General features: G+C 44.1%; 1 protein-coding gene across 1 annotated transcript in view; it reads left to right on the top strand.

Annotated features, from left to right (window-relative positions):
• Nucleotides 1-13,118, top strand: part of LOC115811714 (C-terminal-binding protein 2) — a 70,081-nt gene extending 56,963 nt beyond the window's left edge. Inside the window, exons 3-10 of the mRNA XM_030774041.1 lie at nucleotides 764-918; nucleotides 3,645-3,789; nucleotides 4,608-4,814; nucleotides 6,860-7,074; nucleotides 9,423-9,553; nucleotides 10,057-10,184; nucleotides 10,994-11,111; nucleotides 12,938-13,118. Of these exons, the coding sequence (XP_030629901.1) occupies nucleotides 764-918; nucleotides 3,645-3,789; nucleotides 4,608-4,814; nucleotides 6,860-7,074; nucleotides 9,423-9,553; nucleotides 10,057-10,184; nucleotides 10,994-11,111; nucleotides 12,938-13,118 (1,280 nt within the window). The remainder of the gene's footprint in view (nucleotides 1-763; nucleotides 919-3,644; nucleotides 3,790-4,607; nucleotides 4,815-6,859; nucleotides 7,075-9,422; nucleotides 9,554-10,056; nucleotides 10,185-10,993; nucleotides 11,112-12,937) is intronic.
• The last annotated feature ends 5,380 nt before the right edge of the window (nucleotides 13,119-18,498 follow it).

The following is an 18,498-nucleotide window of genomic DNA, read 5'->3' as shown; positions in this document are numbered from 1 at the left end:
GGTGTTTCTCTCTCTCTCTCGCTCTCTCTCCCTCACTCTCTCCTGTGCTCTCTTTCTCTCTCTCTTCAGCTCCTCTGAAACTCTCAGTTCAGTTCCACTGCAGCTGCCACCGACACACATGAAGAGAGATACAGACCTCAGCACTGCTTTGAACAACATAAGACTCCTTAGTCTCATGGGAGAGGCTTCTGTGTGTGTATGTGTGCATGTTACTACTGTACAGGGGGTGAAGTTTTTCCCTCTCCTACTTGTCACATACTTGTGTCTGTAAGGGAGACTAGCAGGAATGTGTTCATTGGCGTGTTTGTGACTGGAAACCAATTGCCTGTAGGAAGCAAAAGGTGAGAGTAGGGGTTATGTTCTAGCAGTGCAGGCTGGAGGCTAATCCACTCCGGAGTCGTCCTCATTGATTTATTGAGCTGTGTGTTTGTCCACTGAGTCCTCATTGCAACTATACCCTCTATAGCAAACACACACTCTCTCACTGACTCAACTCTCAATGCTCTGCTAGAACCTAATGCTATTCTCTGAACGTCATATGATTTTGACCTCTGAAAGTGTATCAAGACTGATGCACTGCTTCTGTGAGTTGTGAGGTTCCTCAGATAGATGACTGTTGGGAGTTAGGAAGGAGGAGGGGGGAGGGAGGAGAAAAATCGTGGGATTTGATTTGTGTCTCAGACTAGCCCTAGCATGAACTGCGGTAGAACGAATGAGCGATGATAAAATTGAGAGTTAACATCTCTCTTTCTCTCTTTATCAGGTATTCGGCCTCAGATCATGAATGGTCCGATGCACCCGCGTCCTCTTGTGGCGCTGTTGGATGGGCGTGACTGTACAGTGGAGATGCCCATCCTTAAAGACCTGGCAACGGTTGCTTTTTGCGACGCCCAGTCCACCCAGGAAATCCACGAGAAGGTACATACAGCATCCAGACGCTCATAAGCACGTTCACACATTTAGTCCTCCTATTTCCCCTTTTTAAATCTACTGCTGTATCTTCTTGTCACGCACACACTTGCTTGCGCGAGCTGCCTAGAAGAGCATGCCACGATGATGCAAACTTTTGTCATCCTCGTTATAACAGTAAGGGCTGTGGGATTTTTATAAATCGCTGATATTCCAGTTAACATCCTGATTCCAAATTGTGTATAAAACTGCGGAGGAGTCGTCGTTATAAAGCCTAAATTATGGCCACCACATTTATCGGAGAGTTCGTCTTAGTTTGTCTTTTCCCTCTCACTGCAACGTTCACTCGCTCTTTGCTTCATTTATAATAACGTCTCTTTCTCCCACCCTTCTTGTCCTCCTCGTATCCCACACACCTAAGCTAATACTCCAGTTGCGGTATATTGGCCTTTCCACTCTTTTGCCAGTTAAAATAAAGTGCTTTCATTATGATTTAATGTCGTTGGGCTGGCAAAGTGCGGCTGCCTATATCTCTTCCATTGTTCTAATGGAGAGCTTCTTAAGAGCCCTGCTCTGTAATTACGTCGCGTTAGCTTGTAGCGCGGGGAGCTTTATTGCTTTTTATGCAGCGGCGCCGGCCGGGGGCAAAAATATATACGGCTGCCCGGTGAGATAGCAACCAGTGCAGATGCTATCGCCTAACGACGAGAGGTCGGAAAAACAGCCCCGCTTTATGAAAATAGCCAATATGAGAAAAGCAGTCATTTACATAAAGACGCACTTCATCTTAGAGGGACGAGATGGAGCCTTGAAACGAAGGCGATGGAGGGGCGAAAGATAGGGGTGGAGGGACGGTTATGTAGTTTTGACTTAACGGTGTCATAAAAACGGTGATTGCAATATTCACCTTCCAGCATATTTGTCCGTAGTTGGTAAATGAATGTCTGTTTGGAGATGCAGAAGGTGATGGCTTATCCACTGGGACGTTGAACGGTTTTCCTGTAAGGATGAGAGAATGCTTCATTTTTCTTATGCCGATTTGAGGGCTTGTAAAACGTTTTGAAGAACACAGATTTGCAAACACGTACAGGATACAAAGACTCGCTCACTTTGTTTCTCTCGCGAACACACACACACACAACCCATATGCCCTTTTGTTGTCTCACCACAACACAATCAGAACATAGCAACCACACTGGATCAGACTTTTGCAAATAACATACACACACACACACACACATATTGTCATACAAACAATGTCTTAACACATCCTCGCCTCCAAATTCTCCATTTTCACAGATGATATTGACTATCTCTGTGTATGACTGAAGCAGATGTAAAACAGTTAGCCTGATATAGATAGTGTTGTTACCCTAAATGTCTCACTTAGAGGTGCTCTGATGGTGCCCTGAGTGTGAAACAGAGCGAGTGTGTGTCCTTGTTAGTGTTTGTGTGCGTGTGTGTTAGGCCTAGCCTCTAAACACTTGAATGCTGTAACTGCTGGACTCAGACCCACTTGGCCTTTCTGTTACAGCCAGCAGGGGCAAGTACAGCCACCGGAGAAGATGAGCTCACTCCAGTGACCTCATGGCTCTAAAAACACACACACACACATACACCCACAGGTACAAACAGGATCTTCTCTACTTTGTCACTGCATGACCAAACCGTGAGTGTAACAACTCTCTTGGTCTGCTGTGCTGTTGGAGTTTTGTTAGTAGGAAAGAGGGGGGAGAGGAGAGAAAGCGGGAGGAGAGAAGAGAAAGATTAGGTCACATTTTCCATTTAACCAAATGCTGTTCAGAAACAATTCTTCTCACCAAATATTTCATTGCCCCAGTCATTTCTCAAGCAAGGCTGCCTCGTCACAAGCAATTCTGGCCCTGGGCTATTGAATGAGAGAGAGAGAGAGAAAAAAGCTTTAACCTTGAATTAGCATCCAGCCGGTTTTCTCGGGACATGGTGCTAATAAAAGCGCTATGGAAATTTAGAGCTAATCTGGTAATCAGCAACCAGCTAATGTGGTTAGACTGGAGATGAATTTAAAGTCATTATTTACCCTTGCAGCATTTGACAGGAGCGCGCCTGATATTAGTACACCAGCTTTCTCCATCAGAGGATTTTTTTTTTTCCTCCCCCGTCCTTTCTTGGAGCAGACAGCGTTTAACCTTGTTTGAAACAGTCAAAAGACAGGTGTCCATTTAGAGCGCGACCGGCCTGCGAGAGATGTTAATGATGTTTTAATGACCCTTACTTTGTGCTTTTTCTGATGGCGTAATGTTATTGAGAAGACGACGACTGTTCCTGCTTGTCGTCTGATGATGATCAAAGAATGCCTTTTTGTCCGTTTCTCATCCGAGATGTGTTTTCTGTCCCTGAAAATGTACAAATAAACTGTGGATTAGTAAGCATTAGTCATTTTAATGACAGCTTTCAGCAATGACAAATTGGCATTTCTGAATATACATCTAAGTCTATGTTGACGGCAAGCCCGGATAACATACCATTTTAGTCTCCTCTACTGGACAAATAAAGACTCCTGAGGTTGTGGAATATGGAATACTTGACTACAGTGAAAGAGTTGGTTTTCTCCTAGACCAGGGTTCTCCAAATCCAGTCTTTGAGCATCTTGCTACTTTTTTTATGCTTCCCTCATAATTACAAAAAATCTGTATTAAATAAGCCAGTGGATGCCATTGTGGCTCTGTAATGGTGCCTGGTCTCTGTGATTTCAGGTGTTGAATGAGGCAGTGGGCGCTCTGATGTACCATACCATCACTCTGACCCGCGAGGATTTGGAGAAGTTCAAAGCCCTGCGCATCATCATTCGCATTGGCAGTGGCTACGATAACATCGACATCAAGGCAGCAGGAGAACTGGGTACGCCATACAACCAAACGCATGAATCTGTCCTCTCCTTCTTATCAGTTCTGCTCCATGAATGTATCATTGCTTATTTACTGGCAGGTATTTTTATGTGAAAATTATATTGGTGACTGGGATTATATTGGTATACTAGAACAGCAGTAGGACAAAAATGTAGGAATATCAAGGTCAGAAATTAAAATCTTCTCTTCTCTTCTCTTCTCTTCTCTTCTCTTCTCTTCTCTTCTCTTCTCTTCTCTTCTCTTCTCTTCTCTTCTCTTCTCTTCTCTTCTCTCAGGCTTACTCTGTTTTCTCTCTCTCTCTCTGCTCCATTCTGTGGTCTTAAAGATAAAGACTGTAGATCTCTCCTGAGAAGTTTTCCCTCCAGCTGTGAGCAAAGATACTGAGAGAGCCAAAAAACTGTCCCACTCACAGTGCAGAGATGAGTGCAGTCTTAAAGCTGAGAGTCTTTGTTCTCAGAGGGGAGAGTCTTAGCTGAACTACTCTGTTCTCTGAGAGTTCATGCTGCTGCTATTTCCCAGTCGGAGATCTGAGTGTCGTTCTTCCTGTCAGTACTGAGTCAAACACACCCTGCCGCAGTACCCAGCACTGACACAGCAGTTTGTTTGGGAGCACTGAAATATTCTTTTTGCATTTGATTTGAGTCATAACAAACAACATCAGATATATAGAGTTAAACTAAAAGAGTTTGTACTGGGACTTTTTGGCATTTGGTATTCACTGTTGAATTTTGTCATATACTGACAAAAATATGTGTGTGTGTGTGTTTGTGTTTGTGTATGTGTATTGATTTTTTTTTTTTGCTCTCCCAGGCATTGCAGTGTGTAATATTCCTGCAGCAGCGGTTGAAGAGACGGCCGATTCGACCATATGCCACATCCTGAACCTGTACCGACGGAACACCTGGCTGTACCAGGCTCTCCGGGAGGGCACGCGGGTCCAGAGCGTGGAGCAGATCAGAGAGGTGGCCTCTGGAGCCGCCCGTATCCGTGGAGAGACACTGGGTCTCATTGGCTTTGGTGAGCACTGCTGTGTCTCTGCATTATCCACATCATCTTGACTCCCCACACCCTTATCCCTCTCTCTCTCTCTGTTTCTCTAAGGCTGCTTTCACACTTGGTCCAATTTGCTGGTCCATACCCAAGTGTGATTAGTCCCCCCTCCCCCTGCCCCCACTGCTCTCCTTTCACATTACATTTTTTGGTTGTGGACCCTGGTCCGTTTACGTCATCAACACGCAAGGAGCATGCAGCTTGTGTTTACCAGTGTCGCTAGGCAACGATGCAAAAGGGAGGCAAAATGGAAAGCCACATTATATTTGTTTTCTTATTATTTATTATTTTCATCTTTTTGTTAATATGTCGTCAGCACCAAAATGACTGTGTTCGGCATTTCACCATGCCATTTGCGTCCCACTGTCAGAGTGATGCGAGATCCTCGGAACAATTTGAAAATTGAAGCGTTTTGTGAGTATTCTCCATTTGACACTTTAGATTTTCATCCACCCAAATTTCTAATAAACAGGAGACTTCCTCTATCGACCATAGCGCACAAGTCCTGTTCATGATTGTGCGACCATCAAATTACACAAATTTCAAATTACATGTCATTAATAGGGTGTACTTCCTGGTTTTGGATCGGATAGCTTTAACACCAAATGCAAACCACACTGGAGTTCAGGTGAACCGTACCCTAGGCCCCTGGAGGACTCAGGTACTGTCCCTTGGTGTGCACCTGAGTTCGGAAAACAGCGTTCGCACCAACAAAATGAACCGTTCTAACGGCTAAAGCGAACTTGGGTCCACACTGAAAGCTCTAATGTGAAAGCAGCCTAACAGTCTTCACCTCTTACTCTCACCATTTTAATCCATCTATCAGTCTCTCTGTCTGTTTCATTTCTCTTTCTCAGTCTCTCTCTCTTTTTCATGTCATTCTCTCACCTTCCATTTTTATATCTCTCTCAGTCTCTCCCTTGTTTCCAATAAACAGGAATTTTATTTTCACCTCTTGTTTTCAGTAGCAGTAATTGAAGGTTGTTCCATACCCATGAGGATCTCTCTCTCTGTCTCTCTGTCTCTCTCTCTGTCTCTCTCTCTACTCTAAAGCTGTACTTTTGTCTCGTTTCTTGTTTTTTTCCTCAATCACTCACTCTCTTATCCCATTATTCTCACACTCACTCTCTTTCCCTGTGTCCCAGTGCACACCTCTGTGTTATAATCCATCCTCTCTCTGGCCCAGTGTGTGTGCTGCATGCTGCCCTAATACCTGATAAGTAGTATGGCCGAGATTGTCTGCATTTATCTGTGTGTGTGTGAGTCTGTGTGTAGAGAGTTGTTACACACACACATTCCATTCCAAACAGTGTTCTTATCTTCTACACTACACACCTCTCCCCTGTGTCGGTCTGGACGGCGCCAGCCTTGGACACACTCTTTGTGCCCAGTGCTCCACTGGTGCCACTGTCACCTGCCAGACACACACACACACACACACACACACACACACACACACACAGAAAAAGTGACTTGTGTGTGTGTGTGTGTGTGTGTGCGTATGTGTGTGTGTGTGTACATTTGTGGGCCCCCTACTGTGAAGATAATAGATTGTCTTGTGTTAGACACAGCTGCCTGACTAGAGAAGCGAACTACGCAGCTACAGAGGTCACACCGGTGTACACACACACACACACACACACACACACACACACACACACACACATAGCAGTGGGTCAGCGCAGCAGCTTTGGCAGGAAGAGCAACAGAAAAACCCAGAAGAATGACAGCAGTGCCTGGCCTACACAGCACCACACAGAGTGCTTCACGTCAGCATGCACTTTTACAGTCTAACAACCGCTTTTCTTTCTGAAACCCGTCGACCAGACAGACACACGGAGCCATTTTCTCTGATGCTACAATGCGCTGTTTACTTACAATGAGCTGATATCCCTTCCCAACAAGCCAACCAATATGACCAGCATTCACCTCTGTTCTCAGAAGTGTTTAGATCATATGGAGGAGAAGCACAGCACATGAGCCTCTCTCTCTCTCTCTGTGTTTAATTGCAGGTCGTTCGGGGCAGGCAGTGGCGGTGAGAGCCAAGGTGTTTGGCTTTAATGTGATCTTCTATGACCCGTACCTTCAGGACGGGCTGGAGCGCTCTCTGGGTGTGCAGCGCGTTTACACACTGCAGGATCTGCTCTACCAGAGTGACTGTGTGTCTCTGCACTGCAACCTGAATGAACACAACCACCATCTCATCAACGACTTCACCATCAAACAGGTACACATGCACACGAACACACACAGACACAACCAACATGTCATCAATGACTTCACCATCAAACAGGTACACACGCACATATACACTGCCCCCCCACCCATACACACACACATGCACAACCACCACCTCATTAACAACTTCACCATCAAACAGGTACCCACACATGCACACGCATACACACACACAACCACCATCTCATCAATGACTTCACCATCAAACAGGTACACACACACACACACCCATCACCTCATCAACGACTTCACCATCAAACAGGTATGCACACATGCACACGCATACACACACACAACCACCACCTCAACGACTTCACCATCAGACAGGTCCACACACACACACACACACGCGCGCACACACACACACGCAACCACCACCTCATCATCACGACTTCTCCATAAAACAGGTACAGGCACGCACACACACACAAACACACACAACCACCACTTCATCTGTGACTTTACCATCAAACAGGCACACACAGACATACACACACATATGATTTCACCTGTGTGAGCAGCAGATTATACAATTTATGGGTAATCTGATATATGTGAGGACTGTGCCTGTGTGTGCAATAGGTTTTATAGTACAGGTGTAATCTGGCCTGTGTGTGCAGTAGAATGTATAGTACAGGTGTAATATGGCCTGTGTGTGCAGTAGAATGTATAGTACAGGTGTAATCTGGCTTGTGTGTGCAATAGGTTTTATAGTACAGGTGTAATCTGGCCTGTGTGTGCAGTAGACTGTGTAGTAAAGGTGTAATCTGGCCTGTGTGTACAGTAGACTGTTTAGTACAGGTGTAATCTGGCCTGTGTGTGCAGTAGACTGAGTAGTACAGGTGTAATCTGGCCTCTGTGTGCAGTAGACTGTGTAGTACAGGTGTAATCTGGCCTCTGTGTGCAGTAGACTGTGTAGTACAGGTGTAATCTGGCCTCTGTGTGCAGTAGACTGTGTAGTACAGGTGTAATCTGGCCTCTGTGTGCAGTAGACTGTGTAGTACAGGTGTAATCTGGCCTCTGTGTGCAGTAGACTGTGTAGTACAGGTGTAATCTGGACTGTGTGTGCAGTAGATAGTGAATTTCTGACAGCACAGTGATGACACCCCACAGTGCAGCCGCTGCTCTGACTCTCAAGCCCTCTACTGTTGATCTTAAACTCAGCAAAGCTGGAAACAAATTCATTCCTTTGCTCTGTCAAACGCAATTAGTGCCAGCCCACGGCTACAGCAAATATATCGACACTGCTCCACAGGAGGGAGCCGTGTGTGTGTGTGTGTGTGTGTGTGTGAGAGAGAGAGAGAGAGAGAGAGAGGCAGAAAGAGGGGAAGACAGCATAAAACCACTCTGCCCCCTGCAGGCAGCACAGAAGAATGAATTTTTTTTTTGTTTCTAACACACATACTGTTTTTTTTTTATCTCTCTGTTTCTCTGAGGCTTTATGTGTTCACTGTTCACTCTGGCAGTTTATTTCATTTTTACCCCCTCTATTCTTTCTCTTTATTTATTTATTTCTGTCACTTTCTGCAAAATTGTACCTGTGCTTCTCTCTCTCTCTCTCTCTCTCTCTCTCAGGTTGATCCTTTAGTGTTCTCACTGTTGGGTTGTATGAGTTGAGAGCAGCTCTAGTTTAACCTAGTTATGTTGCTGTTTGTTCACATGCTACAGATCTGTGTCAGCCTTTGGCTCCATGCAATGAAAGAGTTTTTAAACGTCTCTCTGCTAAATGTCTGTGGAGGCCTTCCGCTTTTCAGCAAAAGAAAAGAAGAAAAAAGAAAACGAGAACAGAGCTAATAAAAGAGTGCTTGGCAGCACAAGGGCTTTTTCATGCAGTGTATTCCCAGTTTCTGTCAAGATTAAAGGATTACTGTCTTCAGAGCACGCGTTCGTTTGATTTTCCGTCTTGTCGTTGTTTTTGTTGGCAAGCAGCCCTCTTCTCTTCTCTTCTCTTCTCTTCTCCTCTCTTCTCCTCTCTTCTCCTCTCTTCTCTTTTCTCTGCTCTCCTCTTCTCTCTTGCTTTGTATAAGCATGTCTGCTTTAGTTCACATTACTCACTCCTCGTTGGACCAGTCGTAGGCTGACTTGGTGTTATCTGCAGCTTACAAACTCATGGAAGAGTCCAGAGAACCAGGATAGAGTACAGATGATAATAAAAAGCCCTCTCTATATCCCTTCATTTAATGTTCACTGGTGGGTGTGTGTTTGATGTGTACAGGATACATGTGTTGTGGTTGTTTAAGTGTGGTTCATTTGATGTCTGTTACGGATGCATTAGAGCGCATTCCTGGTTAACATAGCAGGACACGGATGGTTTGACGACGTGCGTGTGTGATGCAGATGCGTCAGGGTGCGTTCCTGGTGAACACGGCCAGAGGGGGACTGGTGGATGAGAAGGCCTTGGCCCAGGCGCTGAAGGAGGGAAGAATACGTGGAGCAGCTCTGGACGTGCACGAAACCGAACCCTTCAGGTGAGTGGAGAAGAAACAAGGTCTGATTCCTCTGAGTACTAAGTCCTCTCCTCCCCCCACATTTTACCCTCCAGCTAAAGCATCACCATTAGCATTGTGCTCAGTGCCACCAACACACTCCTTTGTGTCATATTAACGAACTTTTGCTGTGGCAGCTCTCTTTGATACCTCTGTATATGTATGCTGAGCTGGGCTGCAGGAATAAACTATAGTGTTTTTGTAATTGACTGCAGCTGAGTCAGGAGAAATGGAGGATGGTGCTGATGGTACTCCACTGAGTAACTGTGTCTGCACCAGAGCTCACTCTAACATGGCCCATATCTTAACACGTACTCTCTCACTGACTGACAAGAAAGAGAGAGGGAGAGAGAAGAAGAAAGAAAAAAGTCGGAGCATCCGTTCTCAGGCACAACCTTGGGGAAGGAGAAAGCTATAACCTCTTGTGACTGATTGCATCTGACATTTTATTCTCTTCCTCATCTCTCTCTCTCTCTCTCTCTCAGTTTTGCACAGGGTCCTCTGAAGGATGCTCCTAATCTGATCTGTACTCCCCACACAGCGTGGTACAGTGAACAGGCCTCTCTCGAGATGAGAGAGGCTGCAGCCACCGAGATCCGCCGTGCTATTACCGGTACACGTACACACGCACACGCACGCACACACACACACACACACACACACACACTCTCTGTCTGTCTCTCTCATTCTTTCTCTATCACCCTGTTTGTCATCTCTTCTCACTTGATCTATCCTCCTTTCTCACTCACTCTCCCTTTTCTCTCACAAACTAGTTCCTCCTGTTTTGTCATTAAAATTGTCTCTCATCACTGATCCCAACACAGGGTTTCATGACAATGTTTGGTTTGTCAGGGTAGTCTCATTAGCATAGAACTGCCCCTCACACTCACAGTATCAAAGAGCTTGTATAATAGCTTCATGTATTTACACTGAGGGTTAAGAATGAGGACCCCCCCCGGACAGTTTGAATCAGGGAGAGAGACACACAGGTCCTTTACTCGCTGTCATGTGACCAAGAATGACTGAAATCATTCAGATGGAAACCATGAATTTCAAGTGGCAACATTTTCAGCTTCTCGGGGTATCAGTTCACTTAAAAAAAATGGCTTTTACCCTTGAAAATCTTCCATTTGAAATGAATGATCATTAACATGGTTTAATGCTGTTACTCAATGTGCCGTAGTGCTACATTTAGTTAGACACAGCCGATGTTTAGCCACTTTACAGGGTGCCCTCGTCTCCAAAAGCCCCATACACTGAATAGCCAGTATGTCGTATTTCCCACTTATCATCCATATTTTAGTAATTTGTATCAATTTACATCTGATCAACTGTTTATTGTGTATTAATATATTTACTTAAGTTCATATTACTAAATATTCAATTAAAATTCAGACTGTTCTCTTTCTCTCTCTCTCACAGGCCGTATTCCTGACAGTCTGAGAAACTGCGTCAACAAGGAATTCTTCGTTACCACGGCACCCTGGGCTGTCATGGACCAGCAAGGCGTACATCCTGAGCTCAACGGCGCCACCTACAGGTAGGAGTCACAGCCACACTGACTGCTCATACACTTCTCTCCCAGCCTGTCTGACTTTCATCTTTAATAATTCTGTGGCTTTTGCATAACATTTCGCCCTCAGCATAACATTTTAAGCTAACTTATTTTTGTTTTGTTTTGTTTTTTTTTTACATTTTTTTTGTTTTTTTTTTATTTGTCACTCGTGTGTTTGTGGTTTTTCTTTTTTCATTATGTACAATGTCATGCATTGCATTGCCACATACTTGCCTGCAGGCCCGAGCAGTAATTTGATTTAATGTGAGCTTCTACCATAGTGGGACTCTCCCATTACGATAAAAGCCCCACCCCCTCACCCACCACCATCCAATCAGCTGATCTCAGTGTGTGCACCTCCATTTGCTTCTCTCACACAGCCAAGTGAACCAAACTCTACAGGCCATCACAACCGGTGCGCCCCAAGACAAATTAAATGCCTAATATCAGGACCAGGTAAATATGCTCTGCCCTCTCTGCTCCTGCTTTCTGCTGGCTCTCCTCCTTTTCTCCTCCTGCTAACCTGTTTCACCAGAGACCCCAAAACCAAGCCTTTTCACCTGTCCATCCAAACCAACATCATGGTACTGACTTTGAACCCAGAGCCTGTGAGTGGAGACGTTGAGGCAGTAGCTTAAAGCAGGGCTGCTGAGCTCTGACCTGTGAAAACTGAAGTCCAAGTTACTCAGGACTTAACTCTGCCAGGGAAACAGGTGTTGATGCTCGTTACTGCTTCTGTAACACATGGCAGGTAGATGTAACTCTATCTGTAAGATTTTTGGAGTTGGACAACTCTTGCTTGACAGAATCAGTTCCACTGCTTTATTGTCTATAGTTTGCCAGTTCAGAAGCAAAAAAAACCCTTCTGTTTTTTGATTTATGCAGAGGAGGAAACACTTACGTGTAATGATGCATCTACCTGGCTTACAGATTCTGTATGCACGTGCTCTCTCTCTCTCTCTCTCTCTCTCAGTAGATGAAGTGCATCTCAGTAATAGTGACTGTGGTGTTACGTTGCTTCAAACAGTCACATTGTGTGGGATTTGTCAGCTAATCACCCCCCCCCCCATCCCCCTTCATCTCGCGTCTGATCATTAGTGGAGATGCCATCGTTAGCATGTAGCCTCTGGTGGAAGGTCTGGAGCTGCCAGCAGTGTTGAGAAGGCCCTTTGTGTGTGTGTTTGAGTGTGTTTGCGTGTGTGTGTGTGAGTACTTCTGCCAGACACTATTCAGTTTCTCCCAGACTGTTCCATCTGGCTAACCGCAGAGAGCCTCAGGTGTGTGTGTGTGTGTGTGTTTAAGAGTGTCTGAGAGCTCTTAAGGACACTCAGAAAGCCCCTGGCAGTTGTCCTTCATAGCAGATTTAGAATCAGTAGTCCTTTTCAGACATCCATGGTCACATTCCAACACCCACTGTGATGTAAGGACAGAGAACCTGGCTCCAGAACTAAGACTAATGCTGCTGTCTAACTGAGGATCTGTCTAATGGCTGATATCACAGCACTGGCCACTCTAGATAACTTAATGAAGCTGTTTGAGGACTCTTATTGGCCTTTCCCTTCATCTCATCACCGTAGTTCCATTTCATTGGTTAGTTGTTTTGATCATTAGACTACAGGTAAATTATATAGGAGTTGTGTGTGCTTCCAGCTGAAAACAGTCAAGAGTAGAATCTAGGCACTGCATCCAGTTCCTTTTCAATGTTAAATTCCTTTTAACGTTAGATAGCCGTAGGCAGAGTATGTATTTGTTCTAAATGATCACTGAGAATTGATTGAACTGCCCTGTTTTTGTTTTGTTTTTTTGCACAGGTACCCACCGGGCATTGTTGGGGTGACTCCAGGGGGCATCCCAGGGGCGATGGAGGGCATGGTGCCAGGAGGAGTACCGGTGGCTCATACACTGCCCTCGGGCACACACCCCTCCCAAGCTCCCTCCCCCAACCAGCCCTCCAAACATGGAGAGACAAGAGAGCACCTGACTGAGCAATAGCACTATACACACACACACACATGCATACACACTCTCTCACACACACACACACACACACACGCACACATACATACAGACACACAAACAGGGAGCTGTCGTCATGGCAACATGCAACCCAGCAACCAAGCTACCAACCACCCACCTACTGGGACCAAGAGACAGTAAACGTACTCTGGCTGCAGATCAGCAGCAGGGACCGTAACCCGTTCCACGGAAAAATTTGTACTCTATCAGTTTTTTTTTTGTTTGTTTGTTTGTTTTTTTTAATTTGAATCTCTGTCTCGTTGGTTCAGTACTTTTTCTTTTTGTTCTCTTTTTATTTTTTTGTGGTTGTTTTTGATTTGTTGGGAAACTGGCTGTTTGCTTGGACATTTCCAGCATTAGCACCACAGAGTCACACTGGCAAGGAGGGGGAGAGCCAACCTTACCCCCACCACCTCACTTGTCATTGGATGACCTGCTTCCTTGCGTACCAGTGGAAGAGCATTGAGAAAGTACGACAACGTGTGCATTCTGGACCACGCCGTCTTAGACCCCACCCCTTTTTCCACTGAGCCTCGACCCTTTCTCCTCTGTCAGTTTGAAGTGTTGTTGAAGTCTGTTTTTAGGTTCTGCAGAGAATTTTTTTTTCCTTTTTTTTCTTCAGTGTGAAAGAAATTAACTAAAAAAGTGGTTATTAAAGTATATATATATTTATCAAACATCAAAAAGAAAAGGAATTAAAAAAAAAAAGTGATTGCCCACCAGCAGAGGTGATCTTCAGAGTGGACTTTAACCCTTTCCTGGCAACACTCTGGTCTCTAGGCATGGCGGTCACTTTTAGATGGATCATATGCATGGACATTCACACTCATCTTTTAGCCATGGGGTGTCACTATACAGTTAACCTGAGCGTGTCTTACTGGCTAAATGTTGACCAAATAAACAAACTCCCTGTCCATAACTGGAGAGCCATGAACTCTTCACTGATCCATCCACTGATATGTCAAATGACTCTAGCGCCAGCTGATGTTGGACTGTTTCACTGATGAACACAAGGGCTGTAAATCCAAAAGTACAGCAGCAGTGCTACTGAAGAAGGACAGTTTATAAAATGCTTTCCACTTGACATGTAGCTTTTAAAAGCTCTAAGGTTTGTCCAGATGCTACATTCAGTGACTCAGTTTACACATGGGTTGTTTAATCTGAGATGGTTTTTCCCCCCTCCACAAGCTGAACTGGTAGTCTGGTTGGGACAGCTCAAGCTACTTTCAGTTGGGGGACATTTTGTGTGGTGATTGCTGTTACCGGAGAACCGGGAGACAACTTTTTTTGGTTTGCTATTCGTCTCAAGTTTTCATCACAAAGACATTTTGTGGACCTGTTCACTAACTGCGCCAATCAGACAGACAAAGTGACTTTTCTCACGGGAAAACTCGCAGTACAACTTTTATCTTTGTAATCGAGAGGACATTTTCTCAACAAAGGCAAATGGACATTTACAAAGGACTCTTTTGCTCCATATATGGATAAAGAGGCGGATTGTTAGTTTTTCCTACACTTTGATTGGCTGTGCCCACTTCAGTGGGATGTCCCAGCTAGATGAACAGGAAAGGGTTAAAGCTAACTTCATTCCACAATGACTCAGGAAAACACTTTTTTGCAAATTTTTCTTTTTTTCCCCAGTTTTTTTTGTGTGAGGAAAAAAAATGTGCTAACTAAATGAATTGGGATAGTCTGCATATTCTCCCCCTAACCCCCAGCCCACCTTCCTCTCTTGTTCCATTGTGGTATTTTTATATGACAGACACATCCGATGTTTTTTGGTGTTAAAAAAAAAAAGAAAGAAACGTTTTACAGTCCTGTTAGATTTGTATTGCCTAGATCAGTGTTCTATAACCATAGTCCAATGTGATCCTTTCTCTTTCCTCACTATCTCTATCTCCCCCCCCCCTTTCCTTTACTCCCTCTCTTATTTTCTTTGTTCTGTTGAAGGCCAGGTTCTTTGGGGCATCCTGTACTCTGTAAGAGCAATAGTAAAAACTCCTACTTAGTGCCCAACACTAGAGAAAGATGAGGCAGCCAGCAGTATGTTTTGATTTTAGTGTGAGTATTTGTATTTGTTTCTTGTACAAGGTGAACATTTAGCATTCAGTGCAGTTGAAATAAAAGATACCGTTCTGAGATCCTATTCTGTGTGTTTGCATGTGTCTCCATTTAGCTTATATTTAGATGATATATTTAGATGAGTTTTTTTGTAAATTTAATTATTGATACGGTTATTAAAGCAATTGCCATGTCTTTTTCATAGTGCAATTTACCATATTTCAGTATGTGCACTTCTCTTTTAAAGGGCCATTAAGTTAATTTGAGTATATATTCAAAAACACAAAGGCCGATGAAAAGGCTGTAACCATGACGATCAATGTAGTGTTCTCACTGAGCCACGGGGGGGAAGTATATGTTCCTATTTTTCCTTTCAACTCACTGGTGTAATTCATACACAGTTCATATCTTTTCAAATAATTCCCTCACATAAACAGCAATGCAGTCACATAGTTGCATGATAATCGTTCTTTGTTGACTAATTATTTTAAATGGTAATATTTAAATGGCCCCTATTACTCTGTATATGACAGAGTGACTGCAGAACCAGGGACTGTAGATGTCATGTTTTGGTGCCCCACCTATAGGACAGCAGTTGATCAGCTGATTTAAGTGTTTGGTTCTAGTTTCATAAAGCACCAGCTTCATAAAGAAACCTAAGTAGTGATTTCCACATTTTTTTTTACCACACATCAGCAGTTATCATCTGACTCTAGGCACTCTGATGAGAGGGGAAGCTGTGAAAACACTGGATGGGTGGGTCTGAGTTATTACACTGCTAGAGTATGAACAGGCCGTACATGGGAGACTACCAGAGTTGACTGAGCAATCATTCTGATTGGCTTATCCTGGGTTTAAACCCTGGAGCATGAGAGGGAGCAAACAGTGGGAGGAACACCTGAGTTATTCTCAGCAAACCTGAGCATTGCATTAGCACCCATGGTAGGCTCCATAGCTTCTCCTGTCGGTATTAAGGCGGGGAGTTTGACTGAGGCCTGATAATAAAGAAAAAAGGTTTTCAGTTTCTGAATGGATAAATTCTGTGAACACAAGCACACTTACTATTAACAGAGCTTACCTGCAGGGTTCATTTCTCTCCGTTACATTTCAGTCAACATTTCGAGTGAAAGATGCTTTGAAGCTTAACGTATGTTGTGTCTTATGACAGAAGTCAGAGAATATTGTGACTGTACCTGGCAGAACAAATATACTGCGAAATCTGTTCTGGAATGTTCCAAGTAAGCAAACAGTTCAGATGTTTGCACCTTGTTTTCTGTTCTGCATTGCAATAGAGATTCTCAGTATGCCCGTAACTAAGAGATAGATAGATGAACATTGTGTTCTCTGTGTGACCGTGAGCTGTACATCACCACAGAACAATGAGCATACTCCACATGTTTACCTTGTTCGTTAAGTAGATTTTTAAAACTAAGCCACTTGTTAGCGTTTATTACCATATGGAAAAGTTGCTTTATTGTTATATTTTTGTAATGTTATGTAGCAGATCAGGAGCAAAAACACGTGTATTTGGCTAATAAATGCAGAGTACCAACTATTCAAAAGTCGCTCAGAGGTATTCTTGAAAATAGCAATTACGTGTTGGACAATTTTAATACTTGTGTGCCTCAAACGAATAATAAAAACAGGAATATTTGAGATGCTTGAACACAAGGAACATGCAATGTTCTAAAGTACTTTAAAGATAAGCACATTATTACCAAAAATAACACTAGCTGAAATATACACAGCCTGAAACGACATGCTATAAATGGATTCATTCCGCTCTCTCCGCCTGCTACATTTTCTGGTGAAATCTGACCGTCCTGGATGTGCGCAGCACGTTCGCTGTTGTGACACTGTCACTATCCGCGACACCTGACTTCTATAAAATAAGCTATACAAGTGGCAGGTTATTTGCCTTTGGAAAACTAAGTGGCTCTGTGACAAAGAAAAGTTTTGTTCTCCCCGTGGTGGGGCGTGGTATACATCATGTTCTGTCTCCATATCTAGTTACTAAGCAACCAGTGCACAATGTTGCCAATTTTGTGACTTTGTCACTAGTTCCAGCGACTTTTTAACCCCCGCCCCCTGCCGCGATTTTTTAATTAGTTATATCGACTAGTGACAAATATAGCTATTCTCCAAAGTTGCCATAGCGATTTTTAGTTTATTCGACAAGATGCGGCAGCCGAAATACGAAGGAGAGACAGAGGGGAACAACAGAGAAGCACATAATGCAATAGGCACACTTATAGAACATGGAGAGACATCAATGCAGCGGGAAAGCAGGCAATCTATTCTAGGGCACTTGCTAGCAAAGTACAAGTGAAATTAGCCCGCTAGTCTTATATACTGAGAAAGTGTACAATCATTAAATATTGGAATTCCGGTATACGACAGAAATTCGCTCCGTTGGTCCACGTCTTAAAACGCTAGGAGAGAGTTCAGCTCAAACTGTCAGCCCCCCCCCGGTTTAATTTATATAATCCAATATAAAACCCAGAAACTGACTGGTTCCTTGTTATTTCCAAAAATTTTTTCAATCGTCTTCAGTTAAAACATAATAATGAAAAAATTAGACCATACAACTACTACTACTTATTATTATTACTATTATTATAGCGTCGCTAAAGTAACAACAGTAAATACAGTAATAGCGAGAGAATGCTAGAGTAAGTAGATTGTCCCTTTAGCGCAGTTTGCTCACTCCGCCTTCACAAAAGCTGAGTGAAACAGAACACTTTATTTTCTCTCAGCTCTGCTGTCACAACACCTGCACTGCCTCTCTGATGACTATTGAAGTTCCCTGATATTTGGTGCTGCCTGTTTCTGTTGGGGACCTGTCTCCCTACAGCAGGTCTGCTGACATTAGTTGAGCACTGCTCCCAGAGATCCATGCCTAGGACAAGTAAGTCCTTGATGTCAGTTAGCCAATACTCATGCTCCAAACACAGGCCTCCGATGGTCACCTGTAGCTGGCACTAGCTGTGCTGATTGCCCCGTCATTGTCTGCGGGCTTGCGGTTGTCTTCAGCCTTCAGGTTGTGGTTGTTTGGTCCCTGGAATCACCCCTACAGGAACAATAGAGATGATGGACCAAGAGTGAGATAAAGCTCTGTCGTTGGTTCTCTCCACCAGGAAGGCGATCTGGAAGCAGGGAAGTGGGGTGAGGCCATGAATTAGTAGTGGGCTGCACCCCCCTCTTGGTGCCAACCGCTTGGCATTGCATGCTGGCTCTGCTACATGTGGCTCTTGACATTGGTGGGCCATGTATTCCATCACCAGCAATTCAGCTG

Source organism: Chanos chanos, chromosome 5 (assembly GCF_902362185.1).
Source record: "Chanos chanos chromosome 5, fChaCha1.1, whole genome shotgun sequence".
NCBI classification, from domain to species: domain Eukaryota; kingdom Metazoa; phylum Chordata; class Actinopteri; order Gonorynchiformes; family Chanidae; genus Chanos; species Chanos chanos.
This window is presented reverse-complemented; position numbering and strand designations above follow the sequence as displayed.